Consider the following 18,395-nt stretch of genomic DNA (forward strand, 5'->3'; position numbering starts at 1 on the left):
GTCCTCACAGCCCTTGCTTCCTCTGGTCTGTCTTCCTCTCCCAGGGACAGACGCTCCGGCTGTGGTCAACTGTCTTCACATCCTGGCACGCTCCCTGGATGCCAGGTAGGGCCACGGACTGTGGCACCCACTCCCATGCTCATCGGGCCCCCACCCCTTGTCTCCTAGACTCTCGGAAATCTCAGATTCTAGAACTCGGGTTCCCCCACCTCCCTCCTAGGACAGTGATGAAGTCAGGCCCCGAGATCGTGAAGGCTGGCCTGCGCTCCTTCTTCGAGAGCGCCTCGGAGGACATTGAGAAGATGGTGGAGAACCTGCGGCTGGGCAAAGTGTCGCAGGCACGCACCCAGGTGAAGGGTGTGGGCCAGAACCTCACCTACACCACGGTGGCGCTGCTGCCGGTCCTCACCACCCTCTTCCAGCACATAGCCCAGCACCAGTTCGGAGACGACGTCATCCGTAAGGGCCCCTGACCCCGAGGGCAGGAGGGGTGGGGGAGTCACTTTGGCCAATACCACACATCCCCGGGTGCCTCTTTTGTTAGATCTGCTGAACTCGTGTCCTAATTAACTCATTCTGTTACCTACCAATTTGCTGACCGCATGCTTTGCTTACAGCAAGAAATCCACACACTCAGACACATGGGGGGCTCTCTCAGGCACCCAGGGGGAGGCGTCCAGCTGTGCTGTTGGGCTGATGGGCTGCGGGGACTGAGCAATAGTGGAACTTGGAACTGGATCTGAGCTCACTGTTTATTTGAAATTAGAATCTTCTGATAAAAGTAAGAAAGCAGCACTTGAATAAGTTTCTTCCCTGTCCAACCTTTTATTTTGAAATTTTAAAAACATACAGAAAAGTCCAAAGAAGACAACTGTTAACAATTTTGCCCCATTTGCTGCACCTTTTACTTTACAGGTGAAAGTATTTACACACTTTTTTTGTTGAGCTTTTGAGTGTAAGTGGCAGGACTGGGGTACCTCATCCCTCAGTGGTCTGCCTGCGTCCCCCAGAACAAGGACCTTCTCTCACGGAACCACAAAATCATTATCACACCTAACCTGACCATATTGAAATTTCCCTCGTTACCCACAAAATGTCTTTCATTTTTTTAAAACTTCAGAATCCAGTCAAATTTCTCCCATGGTATTTGGTCTCTGTAGTGTCTTTTATCTAGAACAGCCCAGGGCCTCTTTTTGTCCCATGACATTGGTGAAGTCGATGAGACTCTTACCTTGACTGTCTGGGAGGCCTGTGGATAACCTGAGATTGTTGCAATAGTTGGGATGGCAGGTTTGTTTGCATTTTTCTAGAGAGAGTGCCCGTGGCTTTCATCAGAGAGAGATCCACAACTCCTGTGCAAGAAAAAAAAACGCCTTTACTGAGTGCCTGCTGTGTGCCCTGTTCCAACGGCTTTCCAGATATTAACTCACTTGATCCTCACAGCCACCTTGTGAGGAAGATACTATAATTATCCCCATTTTACAGAGAGGGAAACTGAGGCTAAGAGGGAGTTGGTGCTTACTCAAGTCACAAATCTAGGCATGGCAGGCTTGGCCCTACAGCCGCTGCCGTTACCCGCTGCACGGGCCTATTTGGAGACAAGGGTGGTGGTAGGAGAGAACTGGTCTGGGGGGTGCGTCCCAGACCCCCACTCTCCCTGTCTCCCTCAGTGGACGATGTCCAGGTCTCTTGCTACCGAACGCTGTGCAGTATCTACTCTCTGGGAACCACCAGGAACGCTTATGTGGAAAAGTAAGGAGAGGGAGCCATAGTTTGGGGCTGGGTGGGTACCGTGGGCCTGGAAGGGAAGGGCGGAGCAGGGGAAGAAGGCGGAGGTGGGGGAAAAGCAGGGCAGGTGTTCGAGATCTTCAACTACTGGCTGGTACGTCGCGGCAGCTGCAGTTCCTCACAGCGGCCACGTGAGGGCGCTCGGGGAGGCCAGCCGCGGGGGCGGGGCCGGCTGGGAGCGAGACACCTGCTGGCCGGGATGTCAGGTTGCCTGCAGCCGGGGAACAAGCTTGCCTTGGCAGGGGACTCGCAGAAACGCGGGCGGTACACAGCAGCCACGGAACTCTGGGGGGCAGCGCCCATGTGACCTCCCCGGCGCCGGGGCTACTGACAGAGCCAGCCCCGGGGGCTGCGCGAGGAGGCCGCGTCCGCCAGCGCGGAAGTCTCAGGTTTCAGCGCGCACCTGTGGACGGCAGCTCTGCTCCGAAGGGTCCTGGGAGGAGGCGCTGCTATGGGGACCCAGGACCCCGAAGAGGGGCAGCGTGGAGGCTAAGAGCAGTCCCCTCTTGCAGGCTGCGGCCGGCCCTCGGGGAGTGCCTGGCCCGCCTGGCAGCGGCCATGCCCGTGGCGTTCCTGGAGCCGCAGCTGAACGAGTACAACGCCTGCTCCGTCTACACCACCAAGTCTCCCCGAGAGCGGGCCAGTAAGCCGCGGGCGGGGGGCCGTGTTCTACCTGGCCGGGGCCCAGGCGGAGCCCGCCTTTTTGGGGTGGTGCGGCCAGGTTTGGGCTGTGAGGGGCCGAGGATCCCCCAGGCTGGGGGTGCCGCACATTCGGGAGTCCCAGAGTTTGCCGGGGCCCTGGTGTGCGGTATGGGGACATTTAAAGGCTGTTATATGAGGAGCATTTGGAGGTCAGGAATGGAATTCGGAACTTTGGGGTTTATTTCAGTGATGTGACATTTAAGGACGTCAAGCTTGGGGACAGAGGGAGTTTCTAGCATCCCTGCATTTGAGGTGAGGGGTATTTGAGTGAGGGAGGATTGAGGGAAAGCATGGATTCATTCCTCCATTTATCCATTCATTCAACAAATAATCACTGAGCACCGACTGTGTGAGGCACCGTCCTAGGCACCTGATGTTCAGCAGTGAACAGACAAAGATCCCTTGAGCTCTCAGTCCAGAGGTTAGAATGCCGTGTGGATCTCAGGAAAACATAAGCTCCAGGGCAGGAAACTTGTGTTTTTGGTCAGCTGTGCTCCCAACACTCAGGACAGCACCTGGCCCAGAGTCAGGGAGTGATGGATTGTATGTTTCAAGGCCCTGAATCCGGGTGTGGGATTCAGAGAGATGAGATTGGGGCAGAGCAGGGTTGGGAAGGGTTTCTCTTGGAGTATGCTACATAGCGGGGGGCGGGAGAGGGTGTGGTATGGGGTGCTGATGTGTGAGATTTTAGGAGCAAAGATTTCTAGGGGTGAGATTGGAAATTGGGTGAGATTTTAGGGAGCAGACAGGCTTGGGGTTGTGAAGTGTTTGGGGGCTGCTGAGTTTCAGTGTGAGGGTTGGGAGAGGTGGTTGGGTTAGAGGGTGAGATTGCAGGAATAGGGTCTGGGAGAACTAGTTTAGGTGAGTGGCAATTCAGTGGTGTCTGATGTGTTGTCGGGTAGGTCAGGGCTCTGTGGTCTGGGGGTGATGGGTTGGCATGTCCTGACCCCTCCCTGCACCCCAGTCTTGGGGCTCCCCAACAGCGTGGAGGAGATGTGTCCTGATATCCCGGTGCTGGAGCGGCTCATGGCAGACATTGGGGGGCTGGCCGAGTCAGGAGCCCGCTACACAGAGATGCCACATGTCATCGAGATCACGCTGCCCATGCTGTGCAGCTACCTGCCCCGCTGGTGGGAGCGTGGGCCCGAGGCACCCCCTCCCACCGCTGGTGCCCCCCCACCCTGCACGGCTGTCACCTCTGACCACCTCAACTCCCTGTTGGGGAACATCCTTCGAATCATCGTCAACAACCTGGGCATTGATGAGGCCTCGTGGATGAAGCGGCTTGCTGGTGAGTCTGGGGCCTGGGGTCCCTTGGCCAGATGGTCTGAGAGGGAGATCTGGGGCTCCATGGTCTCCTGGGAGTTGGGAGGAGTCAGGGTTTAGGTATTGTCAGCATCGAAAGGCCAGGCTCAGAATCTCAGGTTCATGGGGTCTGGGGTGGATGGGTGGGTGCTGGGGGTCCTCCAGGCTGAATTCTGAATTTCTGGAGCCTTGGAGAGAGTTAGATCAGGGGTGAGGAGCTGAGTGAGAAGCCCGAGTTCCTCATACAAAGGATCAGAGGACCAGGTCAGACGTCAGGGTTACTGATACCAACAGAGTTCTGGGTCAGAAGTCAAGAAATGGGTCCCTAAAATGTTGCGATTCCTGGTTCAGAAGTTCTATGTCAGCAATCAGGTTTGGGATTAAGGTTAAGTTAGAGATCGGTGCTGGAATCAGAGGCCAGGGTCAGAGGTCAGAGGCTGCAATAAGAAGCCAGGGGTCATAGTCAGAAATCATAGTGAGGTAAGAGCCTGGGTATGGGCCAGGTCAGAGGTTGAAGATTGGGGTCAGTGGTCATGCTGGGTAAAGGGAAGATATCAGGTGAAGATTCAGTTCTTGTAGGTCAGAGGCCAACCAAGGACTTGTGCCAGGCTGGGGTGACAGGATGGGGACTGAGTGTCAGGTTCAGGTTAGGGCTTATGGTTGGGATCAGTGTTCAGGGGCTACGTCCAAGGTCAGGGTCAGGCTGGGGTCAAATGATAGCTGCTGGGTCAGAGGTACAGGTCGGGAGTCACGGGCTGGGAACAGGGGTCAGGGGCTGTGTCAGAGCTCAGAGGTGGGACCCGAGGTCAGAGGCCAGGTGCTAGAGTTGGGGGAGGCCGGCCGTGAGCCGCCCCCCCCCCCCCCCCCCCCGCACTGACCGCTGTGCCCTGCAGTGTTCGCCCAGCCCATAGTGAGCCGGGCGCGGCCCGAGCTGCTGCACTCCCACTTCATCCCCACCATCGGGCGGCTGCGCAAGCGCGCCGGGAAGGTGGTGGCCGAGGAGGAGCAGCTGCGCCTGGAGGCCAAGGTCGAAGCTGAGGAGATGCTGGTGCGGGACGAATTCTCCGTGCTGTGCCGGGACCTGTATGCCCTGTACCCACTGCTCATCCGCTACGTGGACAACAACAGGTCAGCACGTGCCCCGCCGTCCCCCACTCCACCCCTCCTCCTGCCTTGCTATGTACACTCCTCCCAGTTCCCACCCGGCCCTCCCCCCCCCACTCCGTTCTGCCTGTTACTGAACCCAAAAAGGGGTCCTGGGTAGGTCCCTCACTCACTGCACAAAGAACCAATTATTAGGACAATGCAGATTGCCGAGGGAGAAAGGGATTTTAATGTAAAAGACGTCTGGTGGGAGAAATAGTCTCCAATCCATCTCCCTGACCAAGAAGAGCAAGGGATTTATGGTGGCTTGGGGAAGGCGGGCTGGGTTGTGTGGGGCTTGAAGTCACAGGGTCTTCAGGTGATTGGATTCGAGAAGCAGCTGCTGCTGGTGGTGGGTGGTGAGTCCTGGGAGAAGCTAGTTAAGTTGGTTGTCAGTCTTGACTGGTAAAGTCTGAAGGACCAAAAAGTAACTTAGGAAGGGGTCATTTTGCAAGGCCGGTTACATGGCTTTCACCACCTTGGCCCAAACCCAGCCCACCTGTGCTTCCCCCCGCAGCCCCTGTGAGGGTTGCAGCGTCAACTTCCGGAGCCCTGCGTTCTCTCTGTCCCCAGCGCCGTGTCTTCCGGCTGGGTAGATGGGGGGTCTGATGTGTGCAGGGAAGTCTGATGGTCAGGTCCTCCTCCATCGCTGAGAGAAGAAAGGATCTGGTCAGCCTGATTTCCCCCAGAAATGTAGATCTTTAATAAAAGGACCAGCCCACGTGTCAACCAATTGCTAACATTTCCCTAAAATCCGAAGAGGCACTGTTTAAAGAAATATTACTCCTCAGTGCAGCCTAATCCAGGGATAGTGGAGCAAGTTACAATTCCAAGTTCCATCCTGGTTGAAAAAGACTTTCGAGTCGCATCAGGGTTGCATTAGCTATGTCTGTCCTGGGAGCAGAAACAGGAAGCGGTGATATGCTCGCTGCCTGGCTGCCACTCCCGGCATGAATTAAACCTGAACTATTGTCAGTTGCTGCTTAACTTAGCCATACGTTCCGTTCCTCTAGCAAAATCAGGCTTAAATGACCATTGGCTCGCCCTGGACCTGTTCTTGGGGTTGGAAACCTTCTAGAAATGTTCAGTTTTATATGTGCTGTGGTGTCTGAGGGAAATCTCCCTTCCCTTTCTCTTCTATGAGCTAGATTCTGGTTTGTCCCTTTGTGTCTAAGCAGGAAGGGACGGAGTTGGAGCCGACACACCCCAGAGACTCCACTAGCATGACCTTCTTCCAATCAGAGAATAGGCGTCCATGTCGCTCGTTTTACCTGTCCCCCTCCTCCACTTACTTCCCCACTGTTGTGGTCTGTGAGCTCAGGAGAAGAGGAATTCTGTGTTTGGCTTAGACCAATCAGGATCTAACTGTGACTGACGCAGGAGAGGGCTGGATGATGAGTAAACCTGAAGTCTCTTAGCTGGGGAAAGGAGGGCAGCCGTCACACAGGCCAGTGGTGTCTGCTGGGCCACATGGTGACAATATGCTGTGTCTTCAGCACTCCCCTAATGTGGGACATTTAGACTGTGTCCATTTCTTTGTCACTACACATAACACGTAAGGAACAGATTGCTTTTTTCAAAATTAATGCAACCATATACCATGAAAGACACATAGAGCCACCTCTTTCATCTTGGTGGCTGTGTGACATTCTCTGCAGTTGGATGTAGCTTGATTTTTTAAACCAGGCCCCTATGGCTGGGCACGTGGGCTGTTTCTGATTTCTCCATTACTAACCACGTCGCAGCACCCATCTTTGCACGGTCACCTGTGTGCTCACGAAGGGGCCCTGAGTAGGCTCCTAGGAGTGGGAGTGCTGGGTCGAAGGTCATAGACAAATAAACTGTGCAGTATTCATTCATCCAACAGAATAGCACATGGCAATGAAAGTGAGCAAACTGTTGTGACGCATAACAATGTGGATGAGTCTCACAAACGTTAGGTTGAATAAAAGAAGTCAGAGTACATTTCATGTCATCTGTTTTGTAATAATCAAGAGCAGATAAAAATAACTTAGGGTCTAGTTCTAGAAGTCAGGATGAGGGTCCCCTTTGCAGAGGAGGAAGGGAATGTGGCTGGGAGGGGGCACAAGTTTACCTCTGGGGACCAAAATGTTCTATGTTTTTGATTTGGGTGGTGGTTACACAAGTGTGTTCACTTTGTGATAATTCACCAAGTTGACTTTTTAAATATGTATGTTATGTAATATGTATGTATTATATATAGTACATTTCATATGTATGTATTTCAATTAAAAAGTTAGAGGAAGAAAAAATTTTTTAAAGGAATAGTCTTTAAAAAATTTAAATGTTGGCCGGGCGCGGTGGCTCACGCCTGTAATCCTAGCACTCTGGGAGGCCGAGGTGGGCGGATCGTTTGAGCTCAGGAGTTCGAGACCAGCCCGAGCAAGAGCGAGACCCCATCTCTACTAAAAATAGAAAGAAATGATCTGGACAGCTAAAAATATATAGAGAAAAAATTAGCCGGGCATGGTGGTGCATGCCTGTAGTCCCAGCTACTCGGGAGTCTGAGACAGGAGGATCCCTTGAGCCCAGGAGTTTGAGGTTGCTGTGAGCTAGGCTGACGCCACGGCACTCACTCTAGCCTGGGCAACAGAGTGAGACTCTGTCTCAAAAAAAAAAAAAAAAAAAAAAAAAAATTTAAATGTTCATTTGAATGGCCAGATTACCCTAGAAAACTCCATCCCTCTAACCGGATGCCCCCTGGTCCCCCATCCTGTCTCTCTGCAACGTCCCTGTGTGGCCCCTGCCCTGGGATCCCCATCCCATCCCTCACCGGCCCATCCCCTGACCCAGGGCGCAGTGGCTGACGGAGCCCAACCCCAGCGCGGAGGAGCTGTTCAGGATGGTGGGCGAGATCTTCATCTACTGGTCCAAGTCCCATGTGAGTGTCCCCTATGTGGCCCCGCCTCTCCATGGCAGAGTAGCTGCTGTCCACAGATGCCTCCCTCACCCGTCTGTCCCCAACCCTGCCTCCCCCACCAGAATTTCAAGCGCGAGGAGCAGAACTTTGTGGTCCAGAATGAAATCAACAACATGTCCTTTCTGACCGCTGACAACAAGAGCAAAATGGCCAAGGTGGGTGCTTGGTTCTGGGAGGAGCACTTCGCAGGGAGGGAGGGAGCACCCTCCAGGGCTTACTACCTGACCCCTCCTCACCCAGCCAGCCTGTCCTGCCTGGTCACATTCCCTGCAGCCCTGAGAGCAGCCCCTCTCACCCCTCTCCCTCTTCTCTCATCTCTATTTCCTCCTACTCTACCTCTCTGCCTCCCATCTCCCTCCTTCCCGTCCTCCTCCTCCCCCCGCTTCCCCCATCTCCCACTTCTGTCCTCCTCTCGCCATTACCCCATCCCTCTTTTGCTCTCTCCCTGTCCTTTTCAGAACTATCCTCTTCAGGGGCCTAAAGGACAAACCCACCTACCCCTGTCCAAGGTCCAAGGTCCAAATGCCCAGCTAGGGGACATGTGGCAGGGTGGGGTGGAGGAGCTGGGTACTTCCAACTTGGAGTTGGGCCTGGGGTTCTCTGTGGGGCCGGGGTAACCCTTCTTGTCTCTGTCTGCGACCCGGTGAAGCAGGCCGGAGATGTACAGGTCAGCCCCACGTCTGGGACCTTCGCATGGCTCTTGGCTAATACCCTCTTCCCCCCAAACCCCCAGCCTGTGCCCCCCCGAGAAGGCCTCTGTCCCCTACCCCTTGCCCTGGCTCCCAATCCCTACTCTCCCTCCCTTCCTCCCTCCCCCTCAACCTTCTGTTCCCATCCCAACCCTCAGCTTTTGGCAATTTGACATCTTTTTTTTTTTTTACTTTTGTTACAAAAAAAAAAAAAAAAAAAAAAAGCAGCAACTCAGCTTTCCCCAAAGCATCGTGCGTTGAGGTCACGGGGCAGGGGTGGGAAGGCACGGGGCGCATGGTTGGGGAGGCAGCGGGCGCTCCCGCCGAGCGGTGGTCTAAGGCCTGGGCTCTGGAATCAGACGGACTTGGGTTAGAATCCCGTGTTGGTAGTTAGCTGTGTGACTTTGGTCAAATGCCATCCTTTTGAGCCTCGGACGGCCTCCAGCCCCGGGGCTCGGCGAGGACTCCGTGAGCTGCTGCATGTGCGGCCTTCCGCAGCGCCTGGCACACGGGCCGTGCTTGGTATTGCCAGCCGGCGTGGGTGTGGCTCTGGCCGAAGCTTGTCATCAGGGCTTCTCGTTGGCATGACTGGGGTGGCCCTGGCCACGGGGTGCACCCAAGACTCCAGAGTATGGCTGTGGGACTCTGTTCCCCGTGTCTCTGCTTCTAGATCTTTCTGGACGTCTCTTGCATCTTCTGTCTCTGCATCTTCTTGTCCATCTCAGTCTCTCAGTGTCTTTCTCTTTTTCTTCCAACTTCTCTTGTCTCTGGGACTCTTTGTGGGTCTGCATCTTTATTTCGCTCTTGGGAGCTCAGTCTTGGGATATGCAGTGTGGGGCTGTGCATGTTGTGTGGGGTCTGGAGCGGACTGGGAGGTCTTACGGGATTCTGGGAGAGGACTGCCAAAGTGTGAGAAAGACTCAGAATTTGGGGAAATCTGGAAGGTTTGGGTTAGAAATTGGAGCTGGGCGTGGTGGTGCGCACCTGTAGTCTCAGGTACTTGGGAGGCTGAGATGGGAGGATCGCTTGAGCCCAGGAAAAAATAAAAAACTTTTTTTTTTAAATAGAAAGAAATCAGGAATTGGGGATGCAGGCTTGGGTCGGGGAGGGTCTGCGGTCAGGCCTGGGGGTCTGACGTGAAGGATCAGAGAGGTCTGGGGTGGAAGCCGAGGTGTGCTCTGAGGCTGAGGCCAGGGGGTGCCTGGTATCCAGGCTGGAGTGTGGACAATGGCTGCAGGTTAGGGCCGAGGCTTGGGCTTGGGACTCGGGCTGGTGCTGAGCCCCGTGTCCCCACAGTCAGGTGGCTCGGACCAGGAACGCACCAAGAAGAAGCGCCGGGGGGACCGGTACTCTGTGCAGACGTCGCTGATTGTGGCTACGCTCAAGAAGATGCTGCCCATTGGCCTGAACATGTGTGCGCCCACCGACCAGGACCTCATCATGCTGGCCAAGACCCGCTACGCCCTGGTGCCTGCACAGCCCATCCCGGGAACCTGCCAGATCCCACCCAGCACCCCAGGGAGCCCGCCCTTAGGACCCTGCTGAGCGTCCTCCAGGGCCCTGAGGACTCACCGAGCTCTCTGGGATGCCCTGAGCTCTCCCCCGGGCTGCTGAGGATGCCACTCAGGATGCTGCCAGGACCCTAACTGGGACCCCACTGAAACCCAGAAATGCCTCTAAGACCCCTGGGACCCTAATGAGCTCTGCAGACCCCCACTGAGCCCCCTAGGACCATACCAAGCCTCCTGGGACCCTGAGAATCCCCCAAACAAGGCACCATGAGCCCCCTCAAGACTCTCCCGAACTCCTTAGGACCCACTGAGCCCTGCATGACCCCTGACTGTCCCCTGTACCCTCAGGACTGAAAGTCTGGATTCCACTGAGCCATCCAGTTCACCTCCCTCTCCTTCAGGACCCAACTGAGCCCCCAAGGCCTCCCAGTGAGCCCCTGTGGCCTGAGTAGTCCCCCAGGGTCCTCATAGCCCCTTCCTCAGGACCACACCCAAACCTCTGAGGGCTCAAGGATCCCGGGGACTGACCCCACCGCAAGAGCCTCTTAAGCCCTCTGAAGCCCCAAGGAGGCCCCTCAGGACCCCACTTCCCTTTGTATGGGACAGCAAGGACAATCTCCCCCATCCTGTTTGGCCTCAGGGACCCTAAGGAGCCCTCCCAGGATTCTGCCCCAAGACCCCTGTAGCCCTCCCCCAGGACCTTGTAGGCACCCTGACAACCTGCTAACACCCCTGGGCCCTGAAGACCACTGACTTCTCCCCTAGTGTCACAAGGACCCCTCTCCTGGAACCCCAAAGGCCCCTTCTCGCAGGACCTCAAGCTCCTCCTAGGACCTGTTGAATCCTGCTGGGACCCCAAAGAGCCCTCCAGGGCCCTGCTGACCCTTCACCCTGGTTCTTGAGGGCCCCTTTCCTGGGACCCTAAGGAACCCCCACCCTGCTGACCCTCACTCCCAGCCCCTGTGTAACCTGTGACTCAGTTAACCTGCCTGTTCCCTATGACCTCTGCTGACCTTGCTGACTCCCTTCATAACCCCCCCCTGCCACCCCCGTCTTCAAAAACTGCCTTCCCTACTCTGGCCCCAAAAGTCCCTCTTTGGCCTTATTGACCTTTTATGACATTCTCTTTTCACCCCTTACCTCCTCCAAGACCCCCACGTGGCCCCTGGAGTCATTACTGTCTCTTCAAGGTGCCTCTGTGGCCTTCTGGTCCCTTCCAGGACCCCTCTCTGACCACTGTCTACCTTTGGGTTCTTTCAGTTTTTCTCACCCCCCCCCCCCCAAATAAAACCTCTGGCCAGGTTTTGAGGTGGTGACCTGGAAGGGAAAGGGTGTGGGCCAAGGAAAAGGCTGGGACCTCCAGGGTGACCCAGCCTGGCCATGTCTCCCCAGAAAGACACAGATGAGGAAGTGCGGGAATTTCTGCAAAACAACCTTCACCTTCAGGGAAAGGTAGGCCTCCTGAATCTGCCACGGAAAGGGGTTAGGTCGGGATGATAACCACAATAATAGCTAATGTTCGAGCACTTGCCACGTAGCAGGCATCGAAGCAAGACCTTAGCATGCACTCACTGAATCCTCGCATTATTGAAACGCGGGCGGGGACCCTCAGAGAAGCCCTCCCTTCTTCCTCCCTCAGGTGGAAGGCTCCCCGTCTCTACGCTGGCAGATGGCCCTGTACCGGGGCGTCCCTGGCCGCGAGGAGGATGCTGATGACCCCGAGAAAATCGTGCGCAGGGTCCAGGAAGTGTCTGCCGTGCTCTACCATCTGGACCAGGTGCTGAGGCTTCTGACTGCTGAGTGGCCAAAGCTGGGTCTCTGGGTGTGGCCTGGGCCTGGGGCTGGCCTTGAGCCTGTGGGCGTGGCCTGAAGATGAATATTAAGTTTGGGGCGGGGTAGGAGGTGGAGCCTTGAGTTTAGGGTGAGGTTCAGAATGGAACCTTGGATCTTGGGGAGAAACCTGCTGCTTAATCTGGCTCCTGGGGACTGGACCAGGGGGCAGGACTTTGGGTCTGAGGGTGGGGCCCAGTGGAGAGACCTTGAGTTTGTGGGCAGAGCCTTGGGTGGGCTTTGCAGGACCTGGGTAGTGGCCCTGGGTCTGTGGACGGTGCCCAGGATGGAAATTTAGATCTGGAGGCAGAGCTAGAACGTTGACTCGGTGGAGCCAAGATGTTCCTTCTGTCTGTGAGTCGGCCCTGAATATGGACATGGTCACAGATGGGCAGTTTCACCCGGGACTGGGAGTGGGAATCGGGCCAGAGGCAGGGTCTGGAGACACGACAGACTGTCCTGTCCCCCAGACCGAGCACCCTTACAAGTCCAAGAAGGCCGTGTGGCACAAGCTTTTGTCCAAGCAGCGCCGGCGGGCAGTCGTGGCCTGTTTCCGGATGACGCCCCTGTACAACCTGCCCACGTAAGGCCTCCAGGGAGGAGGGGAGCTTGACGGGCCGTGGAGGAAGGGTGGCTGGGGAGTCCAGAGGATGGAGTGCCAACGCCATGGGGTCTTGCGGGTGGTTGGGGCGGCAGATGCATGAGAGGTCAGGGGGACGTGGAGGAGGAGACCTCTCAGTGACCCCCAGCCCTTTCCCTGCAGGCACCGGGCATGCAACATGCTCCTGGAGAGCTACAAGGCGGCATGGATCATGACTGAAGACCACAGTTTTGAGGACCGCATGATAGATGACCTTTCAGTGAGTGCCACCTGCCTCGGGATGTGGGGGCAGGGCTGGATACGGCTGGAAGCCGAGGCCACCTTTGTATACCCCCAGGGCTTGCCCTCCACATTGAGGGCCATAGAAATGGCAGCCCCTAGCCAAGCACGGTGGCTTGTGCTTAGAATCCCAGATACTCCAGAGATTGAGGCAGGAGGATCACTTGAGCCCAGGAGTTCGAGACTAGCCTGGGCAAGATAGTGAGACCTCATCTCAAAAAAAAAAAAAAAAGAAAGAAAAAGAAAAGAAAAGAAAAAGAAATGGCAGAGTCTGGCTTGGATAGAACCAAAGTAGGGTGCAGGATGTAGGAAAAGAGAAAAGAATCCAGCCCAGCAGGGTTATGGGAGGAGATAAGGGGGAACTCCAGAAACCTCTCCCCCCAACGTCCCCTCCCCCCAGAAAGCTGGGGAGCAGGAAGAAGAGGAAGAAGAAGTGGAGGAGAAGAAGCCAGACCCCCTGCACCAGCTGGTCCTGCACTTCAGCCGCACTGCCCTGACGGAAAAGAGGTGAGGACCCTTCCCAGGGCCTCAGAATTGCCCCCAAGGTCCTTGGAAAGAGACCCAGTGCCCCCCGCCCCATCCAACAACCTCCCTGCGCCTAGAGAGAGGCCTTCTGGGTCCTGGGGGAGCCCCATAGCTGATCTTTAAATGTCACTGTACTAGAACAGGCCAGACTGGCACGTGTGCCATGCAGCCTGCCCACATACAAGGGCATCTCGTCCGAGGGGTTCACATCACAGGCAATGTAGGTTTACTAGGCTTTTCCAGGAGAAAGCGTTTTGCTCAAACTAAATCAGTATATCATGAAAAAATTTCTATGTATGACAAATTTCCAACAGATGGAAGTGACGGCGTTTTTTCTAATTACTTCTAATGGCAGGCTTAGTAATAAATTTAAGTATAATAAGGAGGTTCCAGCTGCTGCTGCTACCGCCGATAATCACAGGCAGCATTTATCAAGTGCTTGTTATGTGTCAGGCGCCACGCTAAGCACTCGACATATGTATTCTCTCACTTAATCTTCATACTACGAGATAGATCCTATTTCAACTGCTTTTGCAGACGAGGATATGGAGGCTCAGGGATTTGTTTTTAGCACATAACGTGAAGTCAGGAGCTGTCGAGTCCAGGGCCGGGCTGTGGCACAATGACATTCATTGGCAGGGACCCAGGCTCTTTCTAGCTTTCTGCTCTGCCCTTAGCATTTGTCCTGTGGTCACGAGATGGGTGGTGCACTTGTAGGCATCACGACCACATGCCAGGCAGGGACTAACACGGTGTCAGTGTAAACACTCAGTAGGTGCTGGCCATGATAGAGGGGACCCAAGAGGTTGGCCATCATTGTTAAGGGAGGCAACAGGCGGCAAGATGGCCCCGGGAGCTCCAGCCTTCCATAGCTCGATTTTAGCATCCCTGGGGGAAAGGGAGTGCCTCTACCAATAGCTCGGGCAAAACTCCCAGGGTGAATTCCAGACCACATGACCATCTCTTAACTACTATTGCGGCCAAGCTGATCGAAAGTACTCGTTGGCTCTGCCTTCATCACATGCCACCCTGAACCACACTGCCTGAGCGTGGGGAGGGTTGACTCTCCAAAGGAAACTGGGGCTATTAAAAGATGGAGTCCTCCCTGCTGGGCCCTGACTGTCTCCCTGCTTGCTTCCTCAGCAAACTGGATGAGGATTACCTGTATATCGCCTACGCTGACATCATGGCAAAGGTGAGGCCCTGCCCCACCCAGGGCGGGTTTCCTTCTCCCCAGCTGCAGTGCCTGTCCACGCTAAGGGCTGGGGCGGCACTGGGGCATCTCCTTTGTTCACATCGTCCCTTAACCGATGCCCCATCCCCAGAGCTGCCACCTGGAGGAAGGAGAGGAGAACGGTGGCGGTGGCGGTGAAGATGAGGAAGAGGAGGAGGTGGAGGTTTCCTTTGAGGTAGGTGGGATCAGGAGATCCTGGAGGGATGAGGGACCCTGATTTCAGTCATTTCCCATTCATTCAGCAATGCTCTGGGGACACGGCAGTGACCAAGTCAGTCCACTGGGGAGACAGACAGCAGCCAAAGAGTAACATCACAGAGTATTCACCATGGTGATGGGAGAGCTAAGGCCAAGATAGGGGACTCTCGGGGGGGTATGGCAGCCCAGGCGAGGTGCCTGACCCAGCCGGGGGAAAAGGGCATCAGGAGGGCTTCTCAGAGGAGGGGATATCTGAGGCAGAAAGATAAAAGGAGTGTCCAGAGTAGACGGAACATTAGATGCCCATGCAAAGGCCAGGCAGTGAGACGGCTAGTAAACGTGCAATTAACCAATCCATTCATTCATGAAGGCAGTCAGCAAGCATTTCCTTAAGAGTCTTCTAACCTTTTTCTGCTGGGGTCCTTTCTGGCATCTGGTGAAGCCTTTCTCAGAATCATGTTTTTAGGCTGGGCTTGGTGGCTTTTGCTTGTAATCCCAGCTACTGGGGAGACTGAGGCAGAAGAATTGCTTGAGGCTGTGAGTTTGAGAACAGCCTGGGCAACATACGGAGACTCTGTCTCTTAAAAAAATAAAAATAAAGAGAATTATGTTTTTAAATGTATACGATGAATTCATAGGAGAGGAAACAAGTATGAAATTACTATCAAAATATTTAGAAAACAAATTTGTGATACAGTAATATTTGCACTTCTTTATTAAACTACCAGATAACAAGATCTAGCAGTGGGTCTAATAGCTACTATACAATTGAGAAGTAGCAATGAGCACAAGTGATATTTCAAGATGTCTGTAGCAACAATGGTGTGATATAGAAACATTTGTGATTTTTATTGGTGACAAAAAGCACAGGTTCTGCTAATATTCTTGTAATTTCTGGCCTCATCCCTAATGGAAGGAAATGCCACACTTCTGTTAGAGGGTGGTAAACATAAAAGTGTAACTTTTTTCACCATCCAAGTTCACAGACGGTCGGGACTGTGTCCACTTACCCCTTGGAGACCTGTGAGCCTAGGTTAAGACGTTTCCACGTCCAGCCCTGACTTGGGTAGACCTGGCTCCATGCCTAGCCCTGTGCTAGCTACAGGGGACAAACGCAGGATGTGTCTCAGGGCCCGGGGAGCTCACCATTGAAGGAGTGAGTTGTGGATGTGGCCGGAGCAGGGAGGGCAGAGGTGAAGGCCGAGGCTGCGAGGGGAAAGCTTGGACTCACTCGCCCCCACGGGTCTGCCTCTCTGCCCCAGGAGAAAGAGATGGAGAAGCAGAGGCTCCTGTACCAGCAGGCACGGCTGCACAACCGGGGGGCCGCCGAGATGGTGCTCCAGATGATCAGCGCCTGCAAAGGTGCTCCTCGCACGTGCATTCGGCTCTTCTGAGCGCACCCATCTTGTCCCCACTCTCCCTGGTGCACCCATTCCCTGTGGACCCACTCCCCACTGCTCCAAGCCTGTGATGTTGCTCACACCCCAGCCCTTGCACGTTCCCCTCGCAATTTCTCACACACCCTTCAATCACGATCAGTCCCGTATGCTCACCTTTGCACACTCTTCCATTCCCTTCTCTCACATCCCCTGGGATGGCTCTTTTCTGGTGGGTGGAACATGCTGCCCCCAAACTGGGTGGACCATCTTTTGTCCCCCTCCCCGCTGCCAGGAGAGACGGGCGCCATGGTGTCCTCCACCCTGAAGCTGGGCATCTCCATCCTCAATGGCGGCAATGCTGAGGTGCAGCAGGTAACAGAGGCGAAGGGACCTGGGGGGAGGGCAAAGAGGGGTGGGAGGTTCTTGTGTGACTCCCAGTTCCCCACCCCCCGCTGCCGGCCCCTCTGCAGAAAATGCTGGATTATCTGAAGGACAAGAAGGAAGTTGGCTTCTTCCAGAGTATCCAGGCACTAATGCAAACGTGCAGGTAGGTTCTAGTGACATTTTGCAGTTCGGCCCTATTTGATATGGCTGTGCCCCCACGCCTGATGCCACTTCCGGTTCTACTTCTGCTCTCTTCAAAAAGAGGAGAAGAGACCCATTCAGGGTAGCTCAAATAACACAGAGTGTATTATAAGAATTCACGTAGGATAATAAGGGAAGCAAAATGTCTCGGGCTTTAAGAATGAGCTGTATATGGGTCCAGACAGTGCGACCAGAGGTTGTCAAGAATTCCAAGGAAGCAGCAGAGGGGAATTTGGGCTATCTCTGAAAACCTGATAGTCCCTATTAACATGGCTGTACCATTGCCCACCTCTGTTTGCTCTTGCTGTCAACGGACTTTTTCTACCTCTCTGTAGCTTTTGCTAATCGATAGTTTTCGTTGTTACTTCAGCTTGTACGTGGTTCATCCTGACCCTACCTTTATAGCTGCCATAGCTCATAGCTTCTGCCATCTCCACGTTTCTGCTTCCTCTTGGTTTCAGCTTAGACGTGGGTGACGGTGGCTCTCCAGCCTGCCACTCCCTGGAAGAGAGGAGGGCAGAGTCCTCATCACACCCTCCGTCTCTCCCTCCTTTTCCACAGCGTCCTGGATCTCAACGCCTTCGAGAGACAGAACAAGGCAGAGGGGCTGGGCATGGTCAATGAGGATGGAACTGGTGAGGCCCTTTCTTGGGCTTCCCCCTCCCTGGGACGACATCTTCCTTCAGGATTCCTGCCCTCCCAACACCCCCTCCCCCGCCATTGCCCAGAGCTCCCCTTCTCCAAGACACCCCATTCCCAACAGCTCCCTTGGGCTCCTCCCCCTGCTGTGGTCCCCAGTCCTGCCCCCCCCAAGTCCTCCGGGGTCACCCCCCTCCTATGGTCCCCCTGCCCTGGGAGTCATTCTGTCCTGTGCTCTCTCCCCATCACCACATGGACGCCACCCTCCACGTGCCCCAAGTCTCACACCCTGGTTGCTGTTCTCTTATTAATGTCCCTAATCCGGGTTAATCGCGTCTCCTCTTTGCCGTGTCGTGACGTGTCTAACCTTTCTACCCCAATCCTCGCCTCCTGCCTCTCCACCTCTGCCTCTCCGTGTCTCTCTCTGCCCTCTTCTTTCATTCCTCTGCCTTTACTCTCATTCCCTACCGTCTTCCTTGCTAATCCACTTCCTCCTGTCTCATCATTCTGCCTTTCTCTCTGTGGGGCGTTTCTCTCCACGTCTGTGTCTTTGTCCCCAAATGCGTCACTGTGCGTGTTTGCTGTCTCTCTGTCTCCTTCTGTCTCTCTTTTTCTCTCTTTTCTCCTGCTTCCTCCTCCCGTCCTGTTGGCTGCCCCAGTCATCAATCGCCAGAACGGTAATTCCCCAGCCCCGCTCCTTGCCGTGCTGCTGCCGCGCCCCTCCTAACCCCAGCCGCCCCTGCACCTGCGGGCTGAGGATCTGGGACGTGCAGGGCAGGGAGGGACCCTTCGCGGGTGCACCACAGCGGTGCGAAGTCTTGAGATCAGGAGTCCAGGCCCAAGATCCGGGTCCCAGATTAGCCACTGACAATGCGTGGGACCGTGAACAATTCTGTTACCTTCCCTGAGCCTCAGTTTCCCCACGTGTAAAATAGCAGGTAGAGAAGATGGCAAAGATCTCTTTCCAGCAGGATACTCTCGGAAATCCAGACCCAGATTCGCAGTCCGGGTGCGGGGTGACCCCCATTCCCACCTCCTCTGCTCTC

The 18,395-nt window shown here is 55.0% G+C and overlaps 1 protein-coding gene across 2 annotated transcripts in view; it reads left to right on the plus strand.

Annotated features, from left to right (window-relative positions):
• RYR1 (ryanodine receptor 1) overlaps positions 1 to 18,395 on the plus strand; it is a 105,715-nt gene that overhangs the window by 52,487 nt on the left and 34,833 nt on the right. Inside the window, exons 62-83 of one of the 2 annotated variants that reach the window (XM_069456778.1) lie at positions 45 to 105; positions 221 to 459; positions 1,671 to 1,752; positions 2,301 to 2,431; positions 3,455 to 3,781; positions 4,689 to 4,923; positions 7,753 to 7,840; positions 7,942 to 8,034; positions 8,532 to 8,546; positions 9,865 to 10,035; positions 11,472 to 11,531; positions 11,719 to 11,856; positions 12,380 to 12,492; positions 12,673 to 12,769; positions 13,190 to 13,296; positions 14,458 to 14,509; positions 14,640 to 14,723; positions 16,009 to 16,108; positions 16,418 to 16,497; positions 16,596 to 16,672; positions 17,272 to 17,345; positions 18,009 to 18,026. In XM_069456778.1, the coding sequence (XP_069312879.1) occupies positions 45 to 105; positions 221 to 459; positions 1,671 to 1,752; positions 2,301 to 2,431; positions 3,455 to 3,781; positions 4,689 to 4,923; positions 7,753 to 7,840; positions 7,942 to 8,034; positions 8,532 to 8,546; positions 9,865 to 10,035; positions 11,472 to 11,531; positions 11,719 to 11,856; positions 12,380 to 12,492; positions 12,673 to 12,769; positions 13,190 to 13,296; positions 14,458 to 14,509; positions 14,640 to 14,723; positions 16,009 to 16,108; positions 16,418 to 16,497; positions 16,596 to 16,672; positions 17,272 to 17,345; positions 18,009 to 18,026 (2,442 nt within the window). The remainder of the gene's footprint in view (positions 1 to 44; positions 106 to 220; positions 460 to 1,670; positions 1,753 to 2,300; positions 2,432 to 3,454; positions 3,782 to 4,688; positions 4,924 to 7,752; positions 7,841 to 7,941; positions 8,035 to 8,531; positions 8,547 to 9,864; positions 10,036 to 11,471; positions 11,532 to 11,718; positions 11,857 to 12,379; positions 12,493 to 12,672; positions 12,770 to 13,189; positions 13,297 to 14,457; positions 14,510 to 14,639; positions 14,724 to 16,008; positions 16,109 to 16,417; positions 16,498 to 16,595; positions 16,673 to 17,271; positions 17,346 to 18,008; positions 18,027 to 18,395) is intronic. The other variant, XM_069456777.1, reaches the window with a different exon arrangement.

The sequence above is a fragment of the Eulemur rufifrons genome, chromosome 24, assembly GCF_041146395.1.
Source record: "Eulemur rufifrons isolate Redbay chromosome 24, OSU_ERuf_1, whole genome shotgun sequence".
Classification (NCBI taxonomy): domain Eukaryota; kingdom Metazoa; phylum Chordata; class Mammalia; order Primates; family Lemuridae; genus Eulemur; species Eulemur rufifrons.